The 20,075-nt window shown below is 42.2% G+C and overlaps 2 protein-coding genes across 2 annotated transcripts in view; one reads left to right on the forward strand and one right to left on the reverse strand.

The window, feature by feature from the left end:
• T265_01402 (hypothetical protein) overlaps positions 1-20,075 on the reverse strand; it is a gene marked incomplete at both ends in the record, with an annotated part of 48,262 nt that overhangs the window by 9,994 nt on the left and 18,193 nt on the right. The window contains one exon of the mRNA XM_009165428.1: positions 12,362-12,475. Coding sequence (XP_009163692.1) covers positions 12,362-12,475 — 114 coding nt within the window. The remainder of the gene's footprint in view (positions 1-12,361; positions 12,476-20,075) is intronic.
• Positions 1-20,075, forward strand: part of T265_01401 (hypothetical protein) — a gene marked incomplete at both ends in the record, with an annotated part of 43,003 nt that overhangs the window by 650 nt on the left and 22,278 nt on the right. The window contains one exon of the mRNA XM_009165427.1: positions 35-1,065. Coding sequence (XP_009163691.1) covers positions 35-1,065 — 1,031 coding nt within the window. The remainder of the gene's footprint in view (positions 1-34; positions 1,066-20,075) is intronic.

The following is a 20,075-nucleotide window of genomic DNA, read 5'->3' on the forward strand; positions in this document are numbered from 1 at the left end:
CGATCCGCTGAAGACCTCCATAATAACGTATCAGGAGATCCATCGGTAGTTACCACAGCATGTACGGAAAAGTATTTAGCTCGTGTTCGAAATCCTGGTGTAGGAGCAGTCTCGCCAAACACATTATGTAATTCTCTTAATCAAACAAGTACCTCGACCGTTAATTACGGTGCAACAAACCCGCCGGAAAGCAGAACCCTCCACGCTAGCGAACAGAGGCGAGATGTCTACTTACAGGACATTCGACGGTCAAAAACAACTTTCCAACAACCATATTATTCCAGCTCTTTTTATGGTCATTCTTTGCGTGGAAACCCATTGGAACGGAATCGGGGGCTGGAACTCCGGGACAGAAAACTGCGTCCTCTCAACACGGCTGCGCTTCCAACCTATACACCATCGCGTGTCTACCTTCTTAGTCTGCAACAATCGAAACCGGAGTCGTATTCACCTCCACCTAGAGTTTTTTCGCAAACCACATTTCGCTCTGAATACCGTAAAACTGAGGAGTGTTGGTCATCACCAAGCCGACCAGTCCTAAATGAGTTTGATTCTAGACTATCTTCACCGGTCACACAAGACACTTTCAGACTTGGGACCAAACGCATACCCAATAAATCTGTGGTCAACCGTCACATTCGAGAGCAATCTGAAACTAAAAACATAGGCGCAAAATGCACAACGTGTGGGTTGGCCTGGTGGCAACCATTAAATGCACGGTCCTTGGGTTCTCCCTTACCGGAGCCTAGGCGTGATGTGGTCAATCGCATGGCAAATCAACAAGCAATTCGAGATCAGGTTATTGCTAGGGCGATTGCTAAGGCCGAAAAGGTCGCTATAGCAGACAAGCACAGAAAGTTCCAGACGATTCGTGAGCGGGTACGAGAAGCGATACGAGAAGGCAATAAAAGAAACGTCGACCCAAACATGTGGGCAAATAATTTAAGGAGAAATCGGTCTGTGACGGCCAGCAGACGTTTCATGACCTCGCCTACTCCCCCACAGCGCGATGTTCCTGATGGGTCAGAAAGTGAGGAGTGGAAGGCTGGAACTCGAAGTAAACAAGTAAGTGAATAAGTTGTTCCTTGTCGGTTTCCGCCCATCCTCTAATTTTTCCCATAATCCGGATATGTTCACTCGTTTGCACCATTTAAAAGATAATAGTATAGCCTTAGGTTAGTTTTGTGCTGAATCAGGCTGACTAGTGCCGCAAGCTTGCTAAGCAGATCTGATTCACTCAAATTATATATTAAATTGTTCAGTTTCTGTCTATAAAATAAGCTATCTATATAAAGAGTGGCGACAATCCATGTTATGGGAAATTCCTCTCAGATGACCCTGAAAAATTGCTGAAACAGACAACTTGCCGCTTTATAAATTTCCATCTGTTTGAATTAATGACTAATAAATGTTTGTTTTTTCAAATAACTACAGAATCAGGGTGCTTGCAAGATGTTTTCCGGGTTGTAACGTAGCATTTTAAGATGCAGTTTAGACTCTGAAGAATTTTCTCATTATCAAAATGAGAGATGGGTAAAAAATACGAGCATTTTGTATGGAAATTCTAGTCCGATGAGAGTCTAACCATTGGCGCCCTACTTGTCTGATGGGTGTCGTAACAGCTCAGCCATCAAGCAGGCTGCTCCGCTTTGTATAGTCAGCTGCATAAATATAACATGGAGTAACCTGTTCGGTGGCTTGGCTAGTAGCTCACCTGTCAGTTAAAATAGAGTTCGGTTTTTCTATCCCAGGCTTCACATTGTGCCCGTCACGTGCACTCGGAAATGAAATGTTCAATCGGTTTCAGATTTATACCAGTTATTCTGTCACGTAAATCCAATTCATGCGTTAAACAGTACATTTTAGCGGATAGGTATAGACTTAGCACAGTTCGCTCACAACACATCATCAGCTTGCATCTAGAACATGGTTTTTATCGGGGAAAAAGCCCTTTAACCCGGGTCACAGTGATTTAAGGTGCACGTCCTGACTACTTTGGAGTAAGCGCATAGGAAGATACTTTGAAAGCTTTGTCTTCCCAGCCCTCAGATTCTTGCACGTTCGAAATGATATAACGACGCCCGTTTGACACTTCAGAATGGATGACATGCGGCAATCAGATTGTTTTTGTCTTTACTGGTATGTATAAATTACTGGCTTCCAACAAGTCTGTCAGTCAAGCTAAATGGAAGGCACACGGCGTCAAAATTGGTCTTGAATTGTTAATATTTGCGAGCTCTCAGGTGTTGAAGCACTAATCCCATAAGCTGGTTCATTTGAGTTGTCACATCGGAATATTGGAATCAATTTCTAACCGTAAAGGAGTGTATATTTGCTAATTTCATGCAATTTGGTTACAAGTAGCACATAAGGTTGACGGAATCCCGGGGACTGCACCTACCTGATGAGCCCCAAGAAGGGCGAAACCGGTCGTGGGCTGTCGACGAACTTTCAACAACCTTATGAGTAGTACATTACAAAGATATACATACATCGCGATACCTCGAATATCGTAGCGACTGAAACATGAGGCGGCCTAGTGCAGCACATTCAGTTGCCTAAGAGCATCACAAACGAGAGATTCAGCTGGGTTCCAGGTGAGTCTCTCGAAAAGAACAAATTAGTTTGTAAATGAGTGTATATTCGCTAATTTCGTGCAATTTGGTTTCAAGTAGAACATAGGGTTGACGGAAACTCGGGGACGGCGCCTACCTGATAGGCCCCAAGAAGGGCGAAACCTGTCGTGGGCTGTCGACGGATTTTCAGCAACCTTACGAGTAGTACATTACAAGAATTTCTAACCACACCTAAGATGACCCCCTCGATCAAGTGTGGCTCCGTATAGACGAAATTGAACTGCGACGAGAAAAAAGAAATTGCTACCAAAGTTTATGGGGCTTGAACATGTTCTAATGGATTCGCAGATTAGCCATACAGCTGGATTAATCCTGAGTGGGTGGTATAATAGACATACACTTTCTTGGCATTCAAAATAGTGAGTGTTTTACTATGGTTGGGTTTGTGATAAGTTTAGTCAGTGAGCAGTCTGTCAGTGTACAGGTAATTAAGGCAAAATCAGTTGTTGATAGAGGCAACTGGAACGAACAGATAGTAATTATACAAGGCTCTTAGGCGAGTGAAATATACACACTGATTAACAGGATAGAGTCATTCTGCACATCAGAACTCCATCGCACAGGGTAGGCGATTCTTTGTATTACAGGATACTCCCAAGTAGTATCATTCTTATTTTATGCCAGGATGATTCACTCCTTAATTCAGGGCAAGGGGTTTGTAAATTCGGCAGCTGGTCCACGTTCACAGTAGGTACACAGTGAAACTTGTACTTATGCGGGGGATGCCGGGAAATTCATGTTTTCGAATAACATGAAAATAAAACGACTTCCAAATAACCATGCGAAGCTTACTGCGTCAAAAGCTGACCAGATAGTTGTATCAGTTTTGTGTAGTGGTTCGTTGCATTCAACCGTTCCTGGCGGTAAATTTCCATTTCCACCTGTTTGTGTCAAGCACTGATATCGCCTTGCTCAAATGATCCCAATAGTCAAAATAGTTTTTCACTGTTGACATCCTAACGCTTGCAGCGATTGTTCTCTGGTACTTCTGAAAACTATCCTCCCTGGTGTATCCACTGTCGGTTTTTGATTTTCCTTCATCGTGCGTGCGGATGATGATTGGTTGGGTTCATCACATGCAGTAAATAAACCCGCCAGACTTCCTCCCATGCCTGCGAATAATCTGATGTGATGGTTTACGGTTAACCTTGAATTCCTGTTTAGCATAACCTTTATTTAAACTTTTAGAACAAGCTGCTTATTTATCTCCTTGTGAGGAAGATCTTTCAGAAAGTGATGGGCTGGTACGCAAAACCCCTAACTGCAGACGTCCGTGACCGTCGGTTGATAGCAGGATACGTGTAGTGTTAGCTAGGTTTAGTTACACTACAGTCTTCGCTGGGGGACTGGAAGATCCCTAACTGTTGTGAACTGGATTTTCAAATGTACTCCATCATCGCCATGGTGAACAGAGCACAGACCAAGGGAGTAGTTGAATTTTGTAACCACAATCATTTGTTGGCACTTATGGTCACTGTGGGGAGACGTAATAAGTGTCACAGGTAAAGACGTAACACACGATGCATAAGGCTGCTGAAAACTCTGACAGTACAAGACTGGTTCTGTCCTTTTTGAGGCTAATCAGGTAAGCACAGTCGATGAGATTTCCTCAACCTTGTATTTTACTCGGACCCGAATGACATAGCGAAATACAGTCACTTGCATACCACTTATAAACGGAAGACTAATTTGGATTTTCTGTGAAAACCAGACTGGTACGTGAATGAGTGCATTTCGCTATTTTGGTGCTATTTGGGTTTGAGTAGAACATAAGGTTGAGGGAGAATTGTGGAGTGTGTCCAACTGAATGAGTGCATTCGCTATTTTGGTGCCAATTGGGGTTGAGTAGAACATAAGGTTGAGGGAGAATTGTGGAGTGTGTCCAACTGATGTGCCCCAAAGAGCGGCGAAGCCATTCGTGAACGGTCAAGGAATTTCCAGCAACCTTACGAAAAGTGTGCCATGTCTAGACGGTGTATTGCGATAATAGTGTATCGTACCAGCTGACACGTGAGAAGGCTTTGTGCAGCACATTCAACTGAAGAAGAAAATCATAAGCGAGAAATTCAGTTGGGTCCCTTGTGAAAATATAATTAGTGTGGAGCTGAATGTATTTTTCCACTTTCTTTAAACCTGATATTGGTTTAAATATTCAAAAGTAGGCTATAACAATCTGTGACAGAGGTGTATTTAAGAAGAGGCTAATAGAGGCAAACCAAGGGCTTCCTCAGTTTCTCATCCTAAGAGTTGCCATATTTGAATAGAAATACAAGTATGAACATTCTAATAATACATCCCTGTTGGTTAGCGTGATTAATTAGGTTGTCCTAGAGAGAGCAGTTTAATAGAACATATGTCTTTGAAAACTTCGGAGCAAGACTTTGAAGGTATTGCCTTGCTGTTCAACAACGATTTTAAAAAACACCAGCATCATTTGATCAATTATTTCCTGAATCAGGTGACTCAAAGGCAAAAATGCAACAAATGTTCAATATTTGTTAATCCGGAGCTGTGACTGGCATTGCATACAAACTGTCACCACTTGCGCCACAGAGGACCATGCAGGTTCTGCTATCCAAACCTTCCACTCCATGTCTGGGCTCTTTCTGATCCAGGATCTTTGGGTTAGGTTCTTTTAACGTGAGAAATCTGTCGATGGAGCCATTAAGTCAGCCGGAAAGAAAAATCTAAATGAAGCGAAATTCTTCATCTGCATCTTTAACACGAACCAATTGTGAATCAGGGGTGTCTTAATTTAGCGAACCAACATCGGCGCCTCGTTGATGCTGTCAGTTATAAAAACCAAAAGTGGATCTGGTGCCATGCAAAGTCTCAGCATGCTGACGGATGGAGCACATCGGGGAACACAGCATGATTCTCCGACAGCTACTCATTGTGAATTGGCAGTTCAGTACTTCGGTCATAAGCTTCCTTGAATATACTGCCAGGACGTCCAGGTTTATCCATACCTCATACGTACAGTAGTGAGTTGGATTGAGCACAACTTTAAGCAACTTTTGATATAAAGTGGGATTCAAACTGTGAGCCTAAAAAGACGGCATGAACGGTGAAATGCTTTGGCTTTTAGCGGTCACTCACTGCTTTGCAGTGGTGTGATTCTTCGATGAAATGTTAACCCTCGGGATCTATCTGGCTTACCGTAACCCCCACACTCCATTTACAGGTATTCAGCAGTTACAGGGATCCATTATTTCCCTTTGCTTACATGTTTTTTTATTAGATTTGACTGATTGCACCTTATGACGTGCCCCGGTTACGTCATAGATATATTTCGTAATTAAGGATATACCCGAGGAGGTTGGAGAGACCTCTCAGTTAGTCGGCTCTAAAGGTCTTCTTTGTGTGATGGACTCACTACTGAACAATTCTTGTAGGTCCAGATAAAAGTGTGGTTTAGCAAAATACACTCATTTGCAAACAAATTTAGTTTTGCGAAAGGCTCGCCCGGAATTCAACTGAATTTCTCGTTTGTGATGTTTCCAGGCAACTGAATGTGCTGCACCAGGCCACCTCATGTTTCAGTCGCTACGATATTCGAGATATGGCAAAACATGAGGGAGGCCTTCTCAGAAGAAGCAAGCAAATGATTCTAGAAGAAGAAAGGTGGTACGATGCTTGTTGATAGTCATATTCTGTACTTCTTAGTATCGTCTTGACAACGGTGATTACATCATGGAAGTGTCATCCTTGTTCCAGCTCATTCGGCCAGCCAGTTAAACTACTCACGAGTAGTCGAGTTACTAGCGGAACTGATCACCATTGCTCACACGGTCGAATAATTACGAGTCTATGAATTTGTAACATGACGAGATACTTAAGGCCGGATAATGCTGGTAGGTGAAAATCTGGTTCTCAACTCAAAAGTCTGCAGTAAATTAACAGTGAAAAAGTGAAAATATGGTTCCGAACCTAAAAGTAATTAAATGGTACAAAACTGGATATTCATAATTTGTTTGCTAATTACAAAATTGGGGTGAAAGACCGAACATATCAAAATTAGAGACTGGGATACCTTAGGATTTCTGTGTGCAAATATCCAGTTCCACATCGTTTGAACGCAAAGAATTATATTAAGCTTTTATTCTACGGACCACGGAATCTTCTCACCGAAAAGCACATCTTGTATTCTGGCTATAACCTGCCGTCAATACTGGCTGATAGAGTGTGACGTTTTGAGGAACCGTTATTTCATCGTCCAAAATTTGCTGCTAGCCGAATAAAGTCAAACTGGACTAGGATATCTACAACTTGAAGCTTCGAGTTACCAGGTTGAGAAATCCATCCCCAATACTTCTTTATTCTTTTCGGAGTGGGAAGATGGAAGACTGACTCTGCTGCAGATGAAGAAGCAAAATGGCTAGAAATGACAAAGCAGCTTTGAAATTAACAACAATTCGCACGTCTACCATTGTTAATATCGGCGGTGGGTAGTGGTGTTAGAGGAACGACAGAACAAAATTAGAATTTGTGGCTGGGAACGTTGAAAATAACTGCTACGTCAAGCTCGATAAATCCTCTGTTTAGATCATCGGAAATTAATGACTTGTGTTAGTGCAATTCATGTACAACTGGAAACGACAAAAAAAATCAGAAGAACAAGGTTGTCTTGCTCAGCGGTGAGTACTTATCGTTTATGGTTTCCGTACTAGTCCAGGAAATGGTCAAATTCACAGAAATATGTTTCGAACGATTACTTGAAATAAGGAGTTCAGTGCTAACTTGGTAACGACTTTGGGAAATTCACCGTAGTTGCCTGCTTTATAATGAGTTTGCTGTTTGATGTGTCTCCTCATGCTAAACGACTTTCTTGAAAAATAGGGGTTCGCCAGGACGGACAATAATGTCGAAAGAAATCTTGTAGGTCGTGCCACATTTATGAAGGAGAGATTATCGGGTTTATGTATGATGTAGTTTCCAGCTAATACACCGCTGTCCAGATTTATGTGGCTGTATACAGAAACTAATGTGGATAATCCAGTGCTCGAAAAGGTTCCTGAAACGTTAACATTAAGTGGAATCGTTATGAGCCAAAAGATACGTGAAAGGGGAATCAAACACCTCATTCTCGGTCGCCGTTTATGCGTCCGACCAATGTAACTAATGAAGACGCATAGATCACGTGACAAATAAGCCCCCCTGAATTCATACCGAAATCGACACGACTGCAAAAAGCGGATTAATAGTTTTCATCTTTCAAAGATATTTGTGGACCTCTTGATTTGCGTTCATATTGGACCAGAAGTTTGATTCAGCCAGATGAAAAAGGGACAATAGTGTATATTATCCACTTCAGTTCGCTCATTCCATATGTATTTGGTTTGTTCGTTTCAGAATTAAATAACTTCTGGAAGGATTCTTGATCTTAATCTAGGAACCGTCATCTTGTTTGGGACGAGAAAAGTGGTTCTGACTTTTTTATTTCGCTATTTTAACTGCCCGCTCTATAAACGTGTTTTGTTAGTGTGAGTACCACGAGATTAGTCTGCAACGCTGGCTACAGTTTTGTTCCAAAGGATAAATTAACGGACTTTTACTTGGCTCTGTGACTAGTTAGATGGTATCTTAGGGCCTCTGATCTGTATCATTGACCTCACTGTGCAAGAACCAGGGTAACTGAAAACGCTCTTCAGGAGACCATTGGGTAGCCTAACCACTTGGCAGGTGAGTTTTACCAAGAAATTGTGTGGATTTTACGTGAGAACTTTCCAACCTCACGTAACACTGATCAATGAAAACCACCATTCTCCAGTGGTTAGGTGCATCACATGTCAAAGGCCTTACAGTCACGTGTGTCATACTGTATTCTACTTTCCTTTCGCATGCACGTCTATTCGTGGTCGTTGGCTTGTTCGCTTAGCTGGGCAATTTGATTGCAAACATCAGTGCGTTAATGTGGAGCGTGGGAGTGCGTAGCGGTGGGTTGGTGGTTGTGCCTATAAAAAACGTCTATTCGTTTTCCACACATGCGTTTCGGGTTCACGAATAGAGTCAGGACATGAACCAACTATTAAAACAAACTCAAATAGAACACAAGGTTGACGAAAACTCGGGGGTTGCGCCTACCTGATGAGCCCAAAGAAGGGCGGAACCAGTCCTGGGCTGTCGAAGAGTTTTCAACAACCTTGTGAGTAGTTTCCTTTATGAAAAAAAACTCAAACTATGTTTCTGACAGCGTTCTTGTGCTCACTTGGTTGAGAAAAATCACGACTGTTTCCAACACAGCAATAAGATGGGATATCTTTCTACTTTGTTTCTTCATACTGTTGAAGCAAAAGGTGAGTCGGCTGGTCATGGATTTGTTTTAAATTGAAAGGATTACACACGAGTCAATTACCCTTTTGCCATTGGTGCAAACCAGTTTTAAATTTTGTCGGTATCTCAGCATGCGTGCCGCGCAGTGAGGTACACGATCAATTGTCAGATCAAAATGTGGTAACCAATAGCAATCAGGTCATTCTTTGTTTGTCAAACGGCAGCCACTTCAAAAAAGGCAAGGAATCACATTAGGTATAATCGATTTTTACATATGGGGGTGCATGGGTACAGAACAACAAATCATTTGGTGTTACGATTAACTCTGGGTTCTCGGAAATCCTGTACTACGCAGAACATTTTCCGGTGTACTTCGTTTTAGAGGAATATAACTTATGATGTTGGGGCTGGTAAATAGTACGAAAACCACAGCTGAAATTCGGCACTGTCTTTTTCAATGAGCCGTTTTAGTACGTTTATTTTTGTTGGTTCTCCTCTAACTCTGAACTTCTCATCTTGGATTCGGTCATTGTCTTCTGCTTTCTTCGAATTGTGATCGGTGTCCATGTGCGTCAGTTGGACCCCCTATAAAAGTTTTTGGTATGTATCGAGGGAGGGACAGAGGTGCCCGGATATCGTTTGTTTGGATGACCTGATAAGCCAGTCACAAGAGTGGGACATCAATATTGCGTAGAAAGAAACCGGAGTTTGGTAAAACGTTGTCGGTGAACGAGGCGAAAACCGTAATCAAGAAGAATGCTAAGACGTTAGCGAACTATACTCATTTGCAAGCAAATTTGGTTTTGCGAGAGACTCACCTGTAACCCAGTTGAATCGCTCGTTTATGATGAGTAGTGTATAACGCTAAGAAGTGGTTTGCAGCCCATGAATTGGCTCATGAAGCTCGCCCCTAGAATAAAAGCTTATCATGTAGGTGAAGGTGACGAAAATTCGCTTTGAGCTTCCCTTTATTTATTTAGAGACAAACCCAGTCAAACCAGCTGTTGCCAGCTGGTACACATATGTTTGATTATGCGCATTTAGAAAAAACGCTAGAAGCTTGACTTCCCTTGGTGAAGTAATTATCAACTGGTATCACTTGGGTATCATTGTATGGATAAAACCACTCACCAGAGACAGCGGGAAACATAAGCATCTAAGTTCTGGTTATAACATTACAGCTGCACTTGGTGAGAAGCTTGGTTGATATCTGACATCAAGGCGAATAACCGCTTCATAGGTATTGTGAGCATCCTGAATGAGGTACTTCACTGTTTAGCACGACGGATGCCAGAGTTCTTCAGATGACCTAAACAATAACGTAGCACAGACCCGCTTAGCCTAAAGTACAAAAGTCAGTGATGTTCCTTTCATTTTGGATGCATATGAAAATCGTATTTCGAACATGTAACTTACCTAGCCACTGGTCTACGAGATTTATTGAGTTACTAGTTTTGTAAATCGCAAGTAGTGCGTTTTATTCCACGCCAAAGGTTATGTTATTGTTAGTTTTTGTCTGAGCTTATGTCCTCATGTTCAAATCCCAGGATGTATCCTTTAAAGTCATTAATCGTGCTTTATTTTAGGGCTGTACAGAGAAGTTTGCCATGGCCAAACTAGTCCAACATAAAATTTATGCTCATTTGCAGGGACGTTACGCCTCCCGAGTGAGGAACCCTCAGAAAAATGCAACACGCTTCTCAGTAAGGTGGTGGAAACTAGCTGATCGGTCATCGGATTGTCTGGTTCGGTTGGGTGTAAAGCCTCTTTCGTATAATTGCCAAGTGCAAGAGCAAAATAGTATCCATGGCACGGAATGTTGGAATAGGGAGAAATGTAGCAACATCAGTCAATCAGTTGAAGACATTTGACTTGAGCGGCAAGTAATGGTGTCAAACCAATGGGAGGACAAATTTCGAGGCTCACAAAACTTACGGACAGTCATCCTAAGACCAATGGTTTTGGAATACAAAAAATGCTTGCATTTGAAGCTTTCACGTGTAAAAAAATCTGTGGATCTATTTAGACGATTGAATTATTGCTTTCCAAGCTTCTATTACTTGGTAGCAAAAACCGAACTGAGGTCCCGCCAACATCACCTTGAGTTGCAAACCGTTGGTTATCTGATTTAAACCACCGCAGTGATCTCTCCAGGTGGCCTATGTTACAGAATTTTTCTATAAGTCTGAACATATGAGGATATCATTTATAAAATTTCCATAACATGCATCGAAACTTCGTTGAGCATCAATCTTGTGAGTTTTGAATCTAAAGAGACCCAACAATTGCGACACTATGCGGTTACTTCCAAGGAGTAATCCGCAAGTCGCTTTGTCCTGGCTCAAATTACTCAGATGTTTGTGGAAAGATCGGCTGGTTGTTACTTTGAACAACAGGCTACAGCAGTATCCGGCGCCAGTAGCGAAAGTTGTGCTCGTCATTGACATGAATCCGAGTGGTTGGTCACTACTTTTCAACATTTCCAAACCCAAGTCCTCCAGTCCTCGTCAAGTTTCCTCGGAACTCGATTGGTTTCCTCATGTATGCTGCTATTCTGTATGACAAAAGGAACGCGCACGTACTATTGAACGCATTAAACAAATTAGCCGAGATCAGACACTACTTTTTGCCTCCCTGTTATTCGTGATGACAATAACCGATTTCGTTTCCGATCAACTGAAAAGTAACACAAATGCTCCTTTCCCCATAGCTTTTAGGTCTAAGGAAGGTTTACTAAAAAGGTTGAGGCATGGGTGACTTCAAACCTGCTTCTTGAAGAAAGAGGACCTTGGAGCTTTGAGTGTGTGTCCCTCCGTTCTCTCTGTAGACGTGCATACATATTTACAAATGTATATATGTATATATGTCATAGAGATGTATGACACCACATCGGATGATAATGCACAGCTACTATGCGCGTAATCAGTAGGGGTATAATTCTTCTGTTGCAGTTAATAGAAGATTGGCCACAACTTATCCACAGGTGCCTTGAAAGCGGTAGGTAGTAACATTGCTTACGGTTTCCGTGTCCCAATCTGCGTAAGTAGGTGAATCCGCACTTACGGTAGTTTGATGTGAGCCGTCCACGCATGGACCATTTACATTCGTGGGCTAAGATAGATTAACGTATATGACTTTTTGTTAGACGTCACTGTCCAAGTCAATATTTTCTGATAATTCTAAGATTATTTTTTAAAGTAACCTAAACATAGTACACAAGATATTCAGTTGGGTTCCAGATGAGTCTCTCGCAAAACCAAATTTGCTTGCAAATGAGTGTATTTCGCTAACCTGAAGTCTACCTTTCTACCATGTATTTTGAGTTCTTTGGACTAACACAGTACTTCTCAGTTTCTTTTGTGTGAATGTTTGGCATATGAATCGGATTTGCCGGTCGATGTTGGTCAAAACACTGTGCATCTGCGCGTGGTGAGAATACACAAACAACTTACATGGACCCCAAGGTGGTGATGCGCACAAGCACTTGGTGCTGATGCAGATTCGAAGAAATCAGATCGGAATGCCAGCATGCTGCGGCCTGATGCAAGCCGTCAGATGGCCTTAAACTGATGGCATAGCAATGGGTACAAGTACCAGTTTACTGTTTGTCATTGAGGTACCGGTGTCATCCACAGATTCCTTTGATTCGGCATATTGCTCGACTATGGGAACTGGTTTCACATCAGGCTGCATTCGGTTTCAGCAACGCTCTTTCTCAATGACTTCGGTGTTTGGATTATGTCTGTCTCTTTGATCTGAATCAGTCAAATATCCGTCAGTATGGTGTCCAGGTCTTGCTGCTTTGCAGTGCTGAAAACGGCACAAAACTCCGATACAATGCAGTAGGTCCACACGCAATTGAAGAGTTTGTCAGAGCGGCCAAAAACCGTGTTAATTGTTGTCGCGATCGATAGGTAGATAGATGACCAAGATAGATGGATAAGATAGCCTAAACCAGTGCAGCATGTTATCTCACACCCATTTAACAGAATACGCGATGCTTCATGTTGAATCCTAGGTGAATGTTGGTAGAAGAACAACGCTTCATAGAAATTTTACATTTAACTCAAAGCAAGGCACAATAGTCAGGAGTTGAAAATCCACCTCAGAATGTGAAAATAAGACTCAAGCGTCTGCATGAAGAAGCATATGGACACTGGGTAGTGTTCGCACAGTGTTTTGTCCAGAAGAGGCTCCGAACTGATCGAATAATCATCCAACCGGTACTGAGTTGGTGGACTTCCTTTAAAATAGCAGGACACCTCTACCTAATGGTAGTAAAACAGACTGAGAAGGGGTTGGGCGTGAACACAGCCCCGTTCCATCGCAGCACTGATCTCCGACTCGTTCGAGATACTTCCACAGGTCCGCAGCCGAGCTTCAACCCCAGCGTGATAAACTTTGATGAGGTCAACACATTTGTTTGAACAGCAATCTCTCGTAATATGATCCACAGTGCTTCTTTGTTGACTGACTCAAAGGCCTTTTCAAAGTTCACAACTGGTCAATTGACTGGTTGACTCCCTTCACGAAACTTTGATGATGATTCCGTGGTGGACAGTATCCTCGTCGGACGACCGCAGTATCCGGATTTTAGAGCTATCCGGCTTTTCTAACCCACCTTTCCGCAGGGGAAAGAGAGCAATCTCACTTCTATGAATACGGCAACTCTAGCCAGTTGATTGGGACACGCTACTGTTTTCTGTCGTAGTCAGCGTTACGGCTTTATCCCCAGACCGTCTCGCAATATGGTTTATCATAGTATTAGGAATCAATGCTATTGGTCAGACAGCTCCTGGCTGGAATTTCTGGTATGGTTGAAACTTAGGAAACTGAGTTCTAACCAGTATAGCCAGCAGGATCATTACAGAAGTGAAACCCGACTACTACAACAAGTTGACAGCCTTAGGTTGAGTATTCATGTACAGATATGTACCCGTATATAAAGGAGAGTTGTAAAAGTGAGAAATTCTTACAGAGTGAGTTTTTACAGGTGTTGATGAAAGACCACATGAAGCGAACTTAGCCTAGAAAAACATAAAACTTAGAGACTGCTAGGTGTAAAATAATTGATTCCATTCAACAGTTAGTTCATGAAGCGAGTAGGCAATCGTTTTCAGTGTGACTGAAATATAATACTTATCTACCTGGTATGAAGGAACTTCCATCAATATGAGTTCGTTCTTTGCTTGAGAACATTCATTCTGACGGCTGCACCATTACCAAGAGAAACCACACATGCTCAAGGCCAACCCCGATTTTATGTCTAATGCTAAAGGAAAGTGGAGTTGAGAGATTTGCTCCAAGCATTCCTTCAATTTGTGGCCGTTTTCACCGAGTAGTGATCATCTTTCGCTCCTCCGAATCATTATTACCTGGGTCACATTTGGCCGTTTTTTGGATAGTACATTATGTTCGGCCACCCATCTCCGGAACTAGCTATTCAACTTGCCACTCAGTAGAGGTTTTATGTAGCCATACCAGGAAAGCACTTTCCAAATTCTCTTAACTGAAGCATTTTACTCCATGCGCAAGCCTCAAAAATATACGCCAAAATTCTTATTATATACCGAGCTAGAGTGATGTATTTGAAGCGGGCAAAGTGTTGGCGTTCACCAACTGAAATGCTTTCACCAAGACCTTGAACTTCACGGAAATGTTAGAATGATGATGGTGGTCATTTACAACCCTGTTTAACGGAACCGCTCTAATTTATAATGGCTGTTGATGATGTGGCCGTCTTCTAATTTGATTTTTGTCCTTTATATTGCGGACTCCTACAGGACAACCTGCAAATTCTGCCAGTCTACTTGCACGTGTTGTCCTAGGATCGAACCAAGTGGTAATAACGAAAGTTCGATACGAAACTGCGTGAACAGCGAATGCTGAAATTAATGTTGTTGTCGGTGTTCTCTTCAGCGTATGTTCAATACTATGTTCATATAAGTGGACGCAAGTTACAGTTAAAAACTGTTCATAATAAGGACATTATCTTGGCTTCCTAAAATTCTTCAGAAAAAGACACTACATAGTTTTCGCATGCCATTAAAATGGAGTTTTCGGTGCCAACGCTGTAGATTTAATTTATGAGACCTTTGTTCTTATATTGGTTATAAGAACTTGAAGCCTTTTTATTAGGTCCGGAAAGTTGACATGATTCAACGTCAGATGAGCTCGCGCAGCGAACTGCTTATGCGGGAATGTTGGGAGGCCAATGTGTTCACTTCTTTTCGGATAACTTGATGACTCTGCTTTCTCATTCATGGAACGCTTAGAGGTTGCTTCCGTTTGAAATTCTTGATTTTGCTGGTGATGTACGCTGGTCATATGACAGGGGTGGGGGTTCTACCTACTCAAAAAACCAAACTCGTCGTAAAATAATGTTGACTCTTTGAAAATTATCGTGCCACTTTTAGCAAATCCACTGTTGATTTGAGTGAGTGGAGCGCAGATTTCCCGTTTAACCATGCCTCTTGAAAAGTGGTTTATTTCTACCCAAACTGATAATCCATAATCAGTTTGACGTAATCTGAGGGAATGAATCTAGGGTCAAGCTGCTAACAATGTAGAGCCTTTGTTACTGGAACAACAATGCCATCAGAAGTAAGTGAGGAGAGGTTGATGCATCGATTCGGGCGCATTCATGAAAGAGCTCGAATCAGCGCACCCCGCCATTAGGCGTTCTGAGGACCAGATCATTTTGAGCTACTCACTAAAAGTCAGTAGTCGGCGAGTGGGGTTATACAACACGCCTTCGGACAGTCCAAAGTACGGTGTTGGATATTATCTTAGGTCCACTGTTGCATATGACATCCAAGGTAGGCAATAGTATCCGAATCCACACTAAGCAGAATGTTATGACCACCGTGTTCAAATTTTTTGGCATTTTGGGAAAAATCTTTGACCCAAGTAGTGTGTACTAACCTAACGTACCCAGGACTAACTAGCTCCTTCTTAACCATGCGCACTGCATGCAATGCTTCACACAGATGGCTGACAATCATCACGGTGGGATTAATGTGATGGTAGCAATAAATCTACCAAAATGTTCACAAAATGTTTTTGGTATGAAGGCAATAGTTTGTTGGATGAAGACCACGGGAATTGTAATGCGATGAGTAAAAAGGAGCAGAACGAAGCAACATTTGTAGAACTCAACTACTGCATTGACCGTGACTTTTATCGTTAGCTACCAGAACAGCACTTTTGGGGACCTATTAAAAGTTGTCCGAAAGACTATTGGCCATTTTCCTGGAAAGTTCCTTTACACTACTAATGCGCGCGTGGTAAAATACAACGGAAAATCTAATTTTGTATTGTATCTGCAAAAGTAATCGACAGCAAACTGGTTGCATTAAACTATTGGAGTCGGCACTACCTACTCGGTGATTTTTTCAGCGGACTAGGAGAAGTTGTTGTGACCGGGGATTTCCGAACTCCGCAACATGCCTAACAAAACAGGTTTTTTCGCTACTCAAACCTCTTCGAAATAATGAAAAACGAATTCAGTCGCACCTGACTGCGGCATTTTTGAACTTCCGGAACTTAGCGATATAGTTCAGCCTACCCGCGAGGTTTCCTATCAAGAAGTCGAATATAACCTAATTGTCATATCCATGGAAGCTCAACCTTACTGGACGATTCACTTATACTGGAATCAATATGGTCATCGTTTTCGGCAGACCAATAAGTTCTGTAACAATTAAGTGGGTCTGAAGTTCTCTCTGAAATAAGGAGTGAAAATTACCTGTCATTTTGTGGTGTTTTTGAAAGCATAAAGCTAAACAGACTCAATCCTTAGGATAATGGAACTGCTGAATATTGGAGATATAGCTGTGACCGGTCAATGAAAGATTGACCGTTGAAATTTTCAGGTCCAGAAAACGCCTATGCGTCGGAATAGTAGGTGATTTGCAACTTGTAGCAACAGGACATTCAGCACGAATTCAAACACGTCTTTCGGCTGGTTTGGCTTCGACCAGCGATTATTCTCTCGAATAGCTGAATATCAAGTAGAACATAAGTTTGACGGAAACTCGGGGACTGCGCCTATCTGATAAGCCCCAAGAATGGCCAAAACCGGTCGTGGACTGTCGAAGAGTTTTCAGCAACCTTGCGAGTAGTTTCCTTTACGAAAAGATACTGCGATGTCTCGAATATCGTGTCAACTGAATCATGAGGCCGCCTGTGTGCAGCACATTCAGTTGTAGAACGTCATATACTAGAGATTCAGTTGTCTCTCGTGAAAACTAAACTAATTTGCAAATGAGTGTATTTCTCGAAAACAGTTAAATTTGGTTTCAAGTAGAACATAAGGTTGACGGAAAGTCGGGGACTGCTCCTACCTGATGAGCCTTAAGAAGGGCGAAACCGGCCGTGGGCTGTCGAAGAGTTTGTAGCAACCTTGTGAGTAGTTTCCTTTATGAAAACATCATATATGCCATTCGAGGACCTTTAATCGCCCAATTTCATCTACAATGCTAAAAAAGTATATACTGTTTGATGGATTTCCTTGGCAAACTGATTGACTTAGGCGCTAGCTATTGCCGTCATCGTGTACGAATAATTTGTGTTCTAAAAGGGTCGGCAAACTTCCATAAGCGAATTACCGATGTAGCAGGACACAGTTTAACGTGTATTTCTTTATTAACCTTGTTCGTCAACGGATATTATTCATGTCTGGCGAGTCAATGCTAGAACCCAATTTCTTGTGATGTTCAGGATATCTAGTCCAACATGTTCTGGAGTCTCTCATTTTCAGCCAATGACCTTACTCTTATGAATAATTTATCGCCTCCGACCCTTATGCCAGTTTTAGCTTCGTTTCCACTGATTTTATTCTCGCCCATTCTTGACTATTCTAAAGTACGTACCCTATTTTTTCGTGGTACGGAAATGTAGGCTGACTAACCGCTTAGCAAGGCCAGCAGTCTTCAAATTGATGCTTGTTGTGAGGAAAACTCATGTTTCTGAAGTCTTGAAAAGAAGCTCAGTGGTTTGAGTTAACTGGGCCGTAAATCTATCCAGCTGTTTTATAGGTATTCACAAAGTTTCTAAGAGGAAACTTGATCTACTTGAATGTGTCAGGAGGGAATGTGCATAACTCTGAATAACGAATAAAGTTTCAGTAAACTGTCGCACATAGAGATATCCTTAATGATGGTGATTCTTCATCCGCGTTGATCCAAATGTCCGTTATTCAGAATGGTAAATCACTTGCATCACTTTCCTAATAGGAGTGAAGGGTTTGGTTCAAAAGCTTGACATGCCGTTTTTTGAGGGTCTTGCGAGAAAAGAAATGCTGGAAAAGTGCACGACGAACAGGCATTTGCTAGAAAATTGTTTTATTTACTTTTTAAGTGGGTGACTAATGCTGAAGTGAAGTCTAAGGAGGCTAAGTTTTGACTGAGGTTTCGTTATGTGGATGATGCCAGTTTATGTTGGAAATCCGAGAAGCACTGAAAGACTGTCTTACCAGTAGTGAACAGTGCGCATCTTAGGAAATCCAGGTGGGTGAGTTAAACCGGAGACTTCTCAACAGGTAATTTGAACACAACCTTTCGAAGAGGAGCAGCAGATCAGCACTGAGATTGCCTGTCATCTACTGATTACTAAAATCACGGGTATGTACTCTTTTTAGGTCCACGTCTTGGCTGGCGGTTACTCTGCCAAACAGTGATGAAAAAGCTAACCTGACTTCTCATATTCTGTAGGAAGCAGAACCTGAATACCTCCGAGAATTGGGAAACTGTAACAGACCGGATGGAATTTTCTTCAAGAAAAAAATGTGAACCTGTTGAAAATGCATTTTCTCTGGCTTCTAATAGGAAGGTCACTGTTCCGATTCCCTAGCAGTTTTAGTGACTTGGTGCCTTTTCAAATCCCGTATCTCGCACCAAAGTTAGCGACAAAAATATACGGCTTTTTAACTGAAAGAATCCGACACAGATAACCGTGAAGTTCGCTGATCAAAAACCTGCAGTAACAAATATTTTTGGCCAGAAAAAACGGCCTATTGCCTATCGGTAGACTTTTGGGCAGTTTTTGTCGCTCGCCGTTCGAAAAATTTAGACGTTTAGGGATTTGTGTAGGTGCTTATGAAAGTGGGTGAGGTACTACTGAGGGAAAATCTACTATAAAACTCACATTAATACTGGAAGTGTATAATTTCTCTGACAGGTAGTGTAGAAAATTCAGAGCTACCAAACCGAGACATACTAGTGCACAATTTTACTTGGTGGAGAAGCATTTGAGGCAGCTGTTTAATGCTTGTTTACTCAGTTCCGGCAAGGAAATGTTACTGACGATAAGCGGTGTTTGTGAAGTGGAGGGGGTCGTTCTGCAGAAACGTTTCAGTGGGCATTGTTTTCCGTTTGGAACTTGTCAGGTAGATGTGGCAGGTTTCGATTGCCCGGCACTCAGGTCAGATTCCATGCTCTTAAAGCGATCCCTAAGAGACTGTCGACTTCACGTGTGCACCTGACCAGTATGCGGTCAAAATTTGTTGAGTATTAGTGAATAGTCAGACATCTTCGACACTTGCTGAACCAAGGAGAAATTGGATGCTGGGGTTCCTACACACTAGTTGTCATTGCATGGTGCCGGCGTTTAAGGTGTAAAGTTCAACTTGAACATTGGGCCTTCAGTTACTGGTGCATCGTTTTAATAAATCTCATTCTGGATGCAATGTTTGGTGGACTGCTTATCCTGAACAGGCTACATGAGCTTGGTAATACTGACTCCAAACCCAAGGTCTGTCAGCTAACAGGAGGGGCGTAATAAGCTGAGGGTAACTACGTGGCCTCTTACCAACATTCAGATTCCTAGCGATGTTCGGCGCATTGCTCATCCATACAAAAGAAACCTTTTACCCAATGGCATCTGGAACTGACTCAGCGACAGGCGATGCACCAATCACACAGCAAGGAATGGTCCGGTTGCCATAAACAGCTACCGGATGTGTAACTACCGAGAAAAGTCAAAATCAATATTAGCAAGTTGGTATATCGGATGGCCAGCATTTTTCGGTAATCAATCAACATAACCCTTCCTTACTGTGTGACCTGAAACTCTGCTCGATATTCTTCAGATGGCCTTCTTCACTTACACCAAAAAACCGTAGCTGTGCGCTAATTACGACTTCAGAAATGAACGGGATAAGGTCTG

Source organism: Opisthorchis viverrini (genome assembly GCF_000715545.1).
Source record: "Opisthorchis viverrini unplaced genomic scaffold opera_v5_15, whole genome shotgun sequence".
NCBI classification, from domain to species: Eukaryota; Metazoa; Platyhelminthes; class Trematoda; order Opisthorchiida; family Opisthorchiidae; genus Opisthorchis; species Opisthorchis viverrini.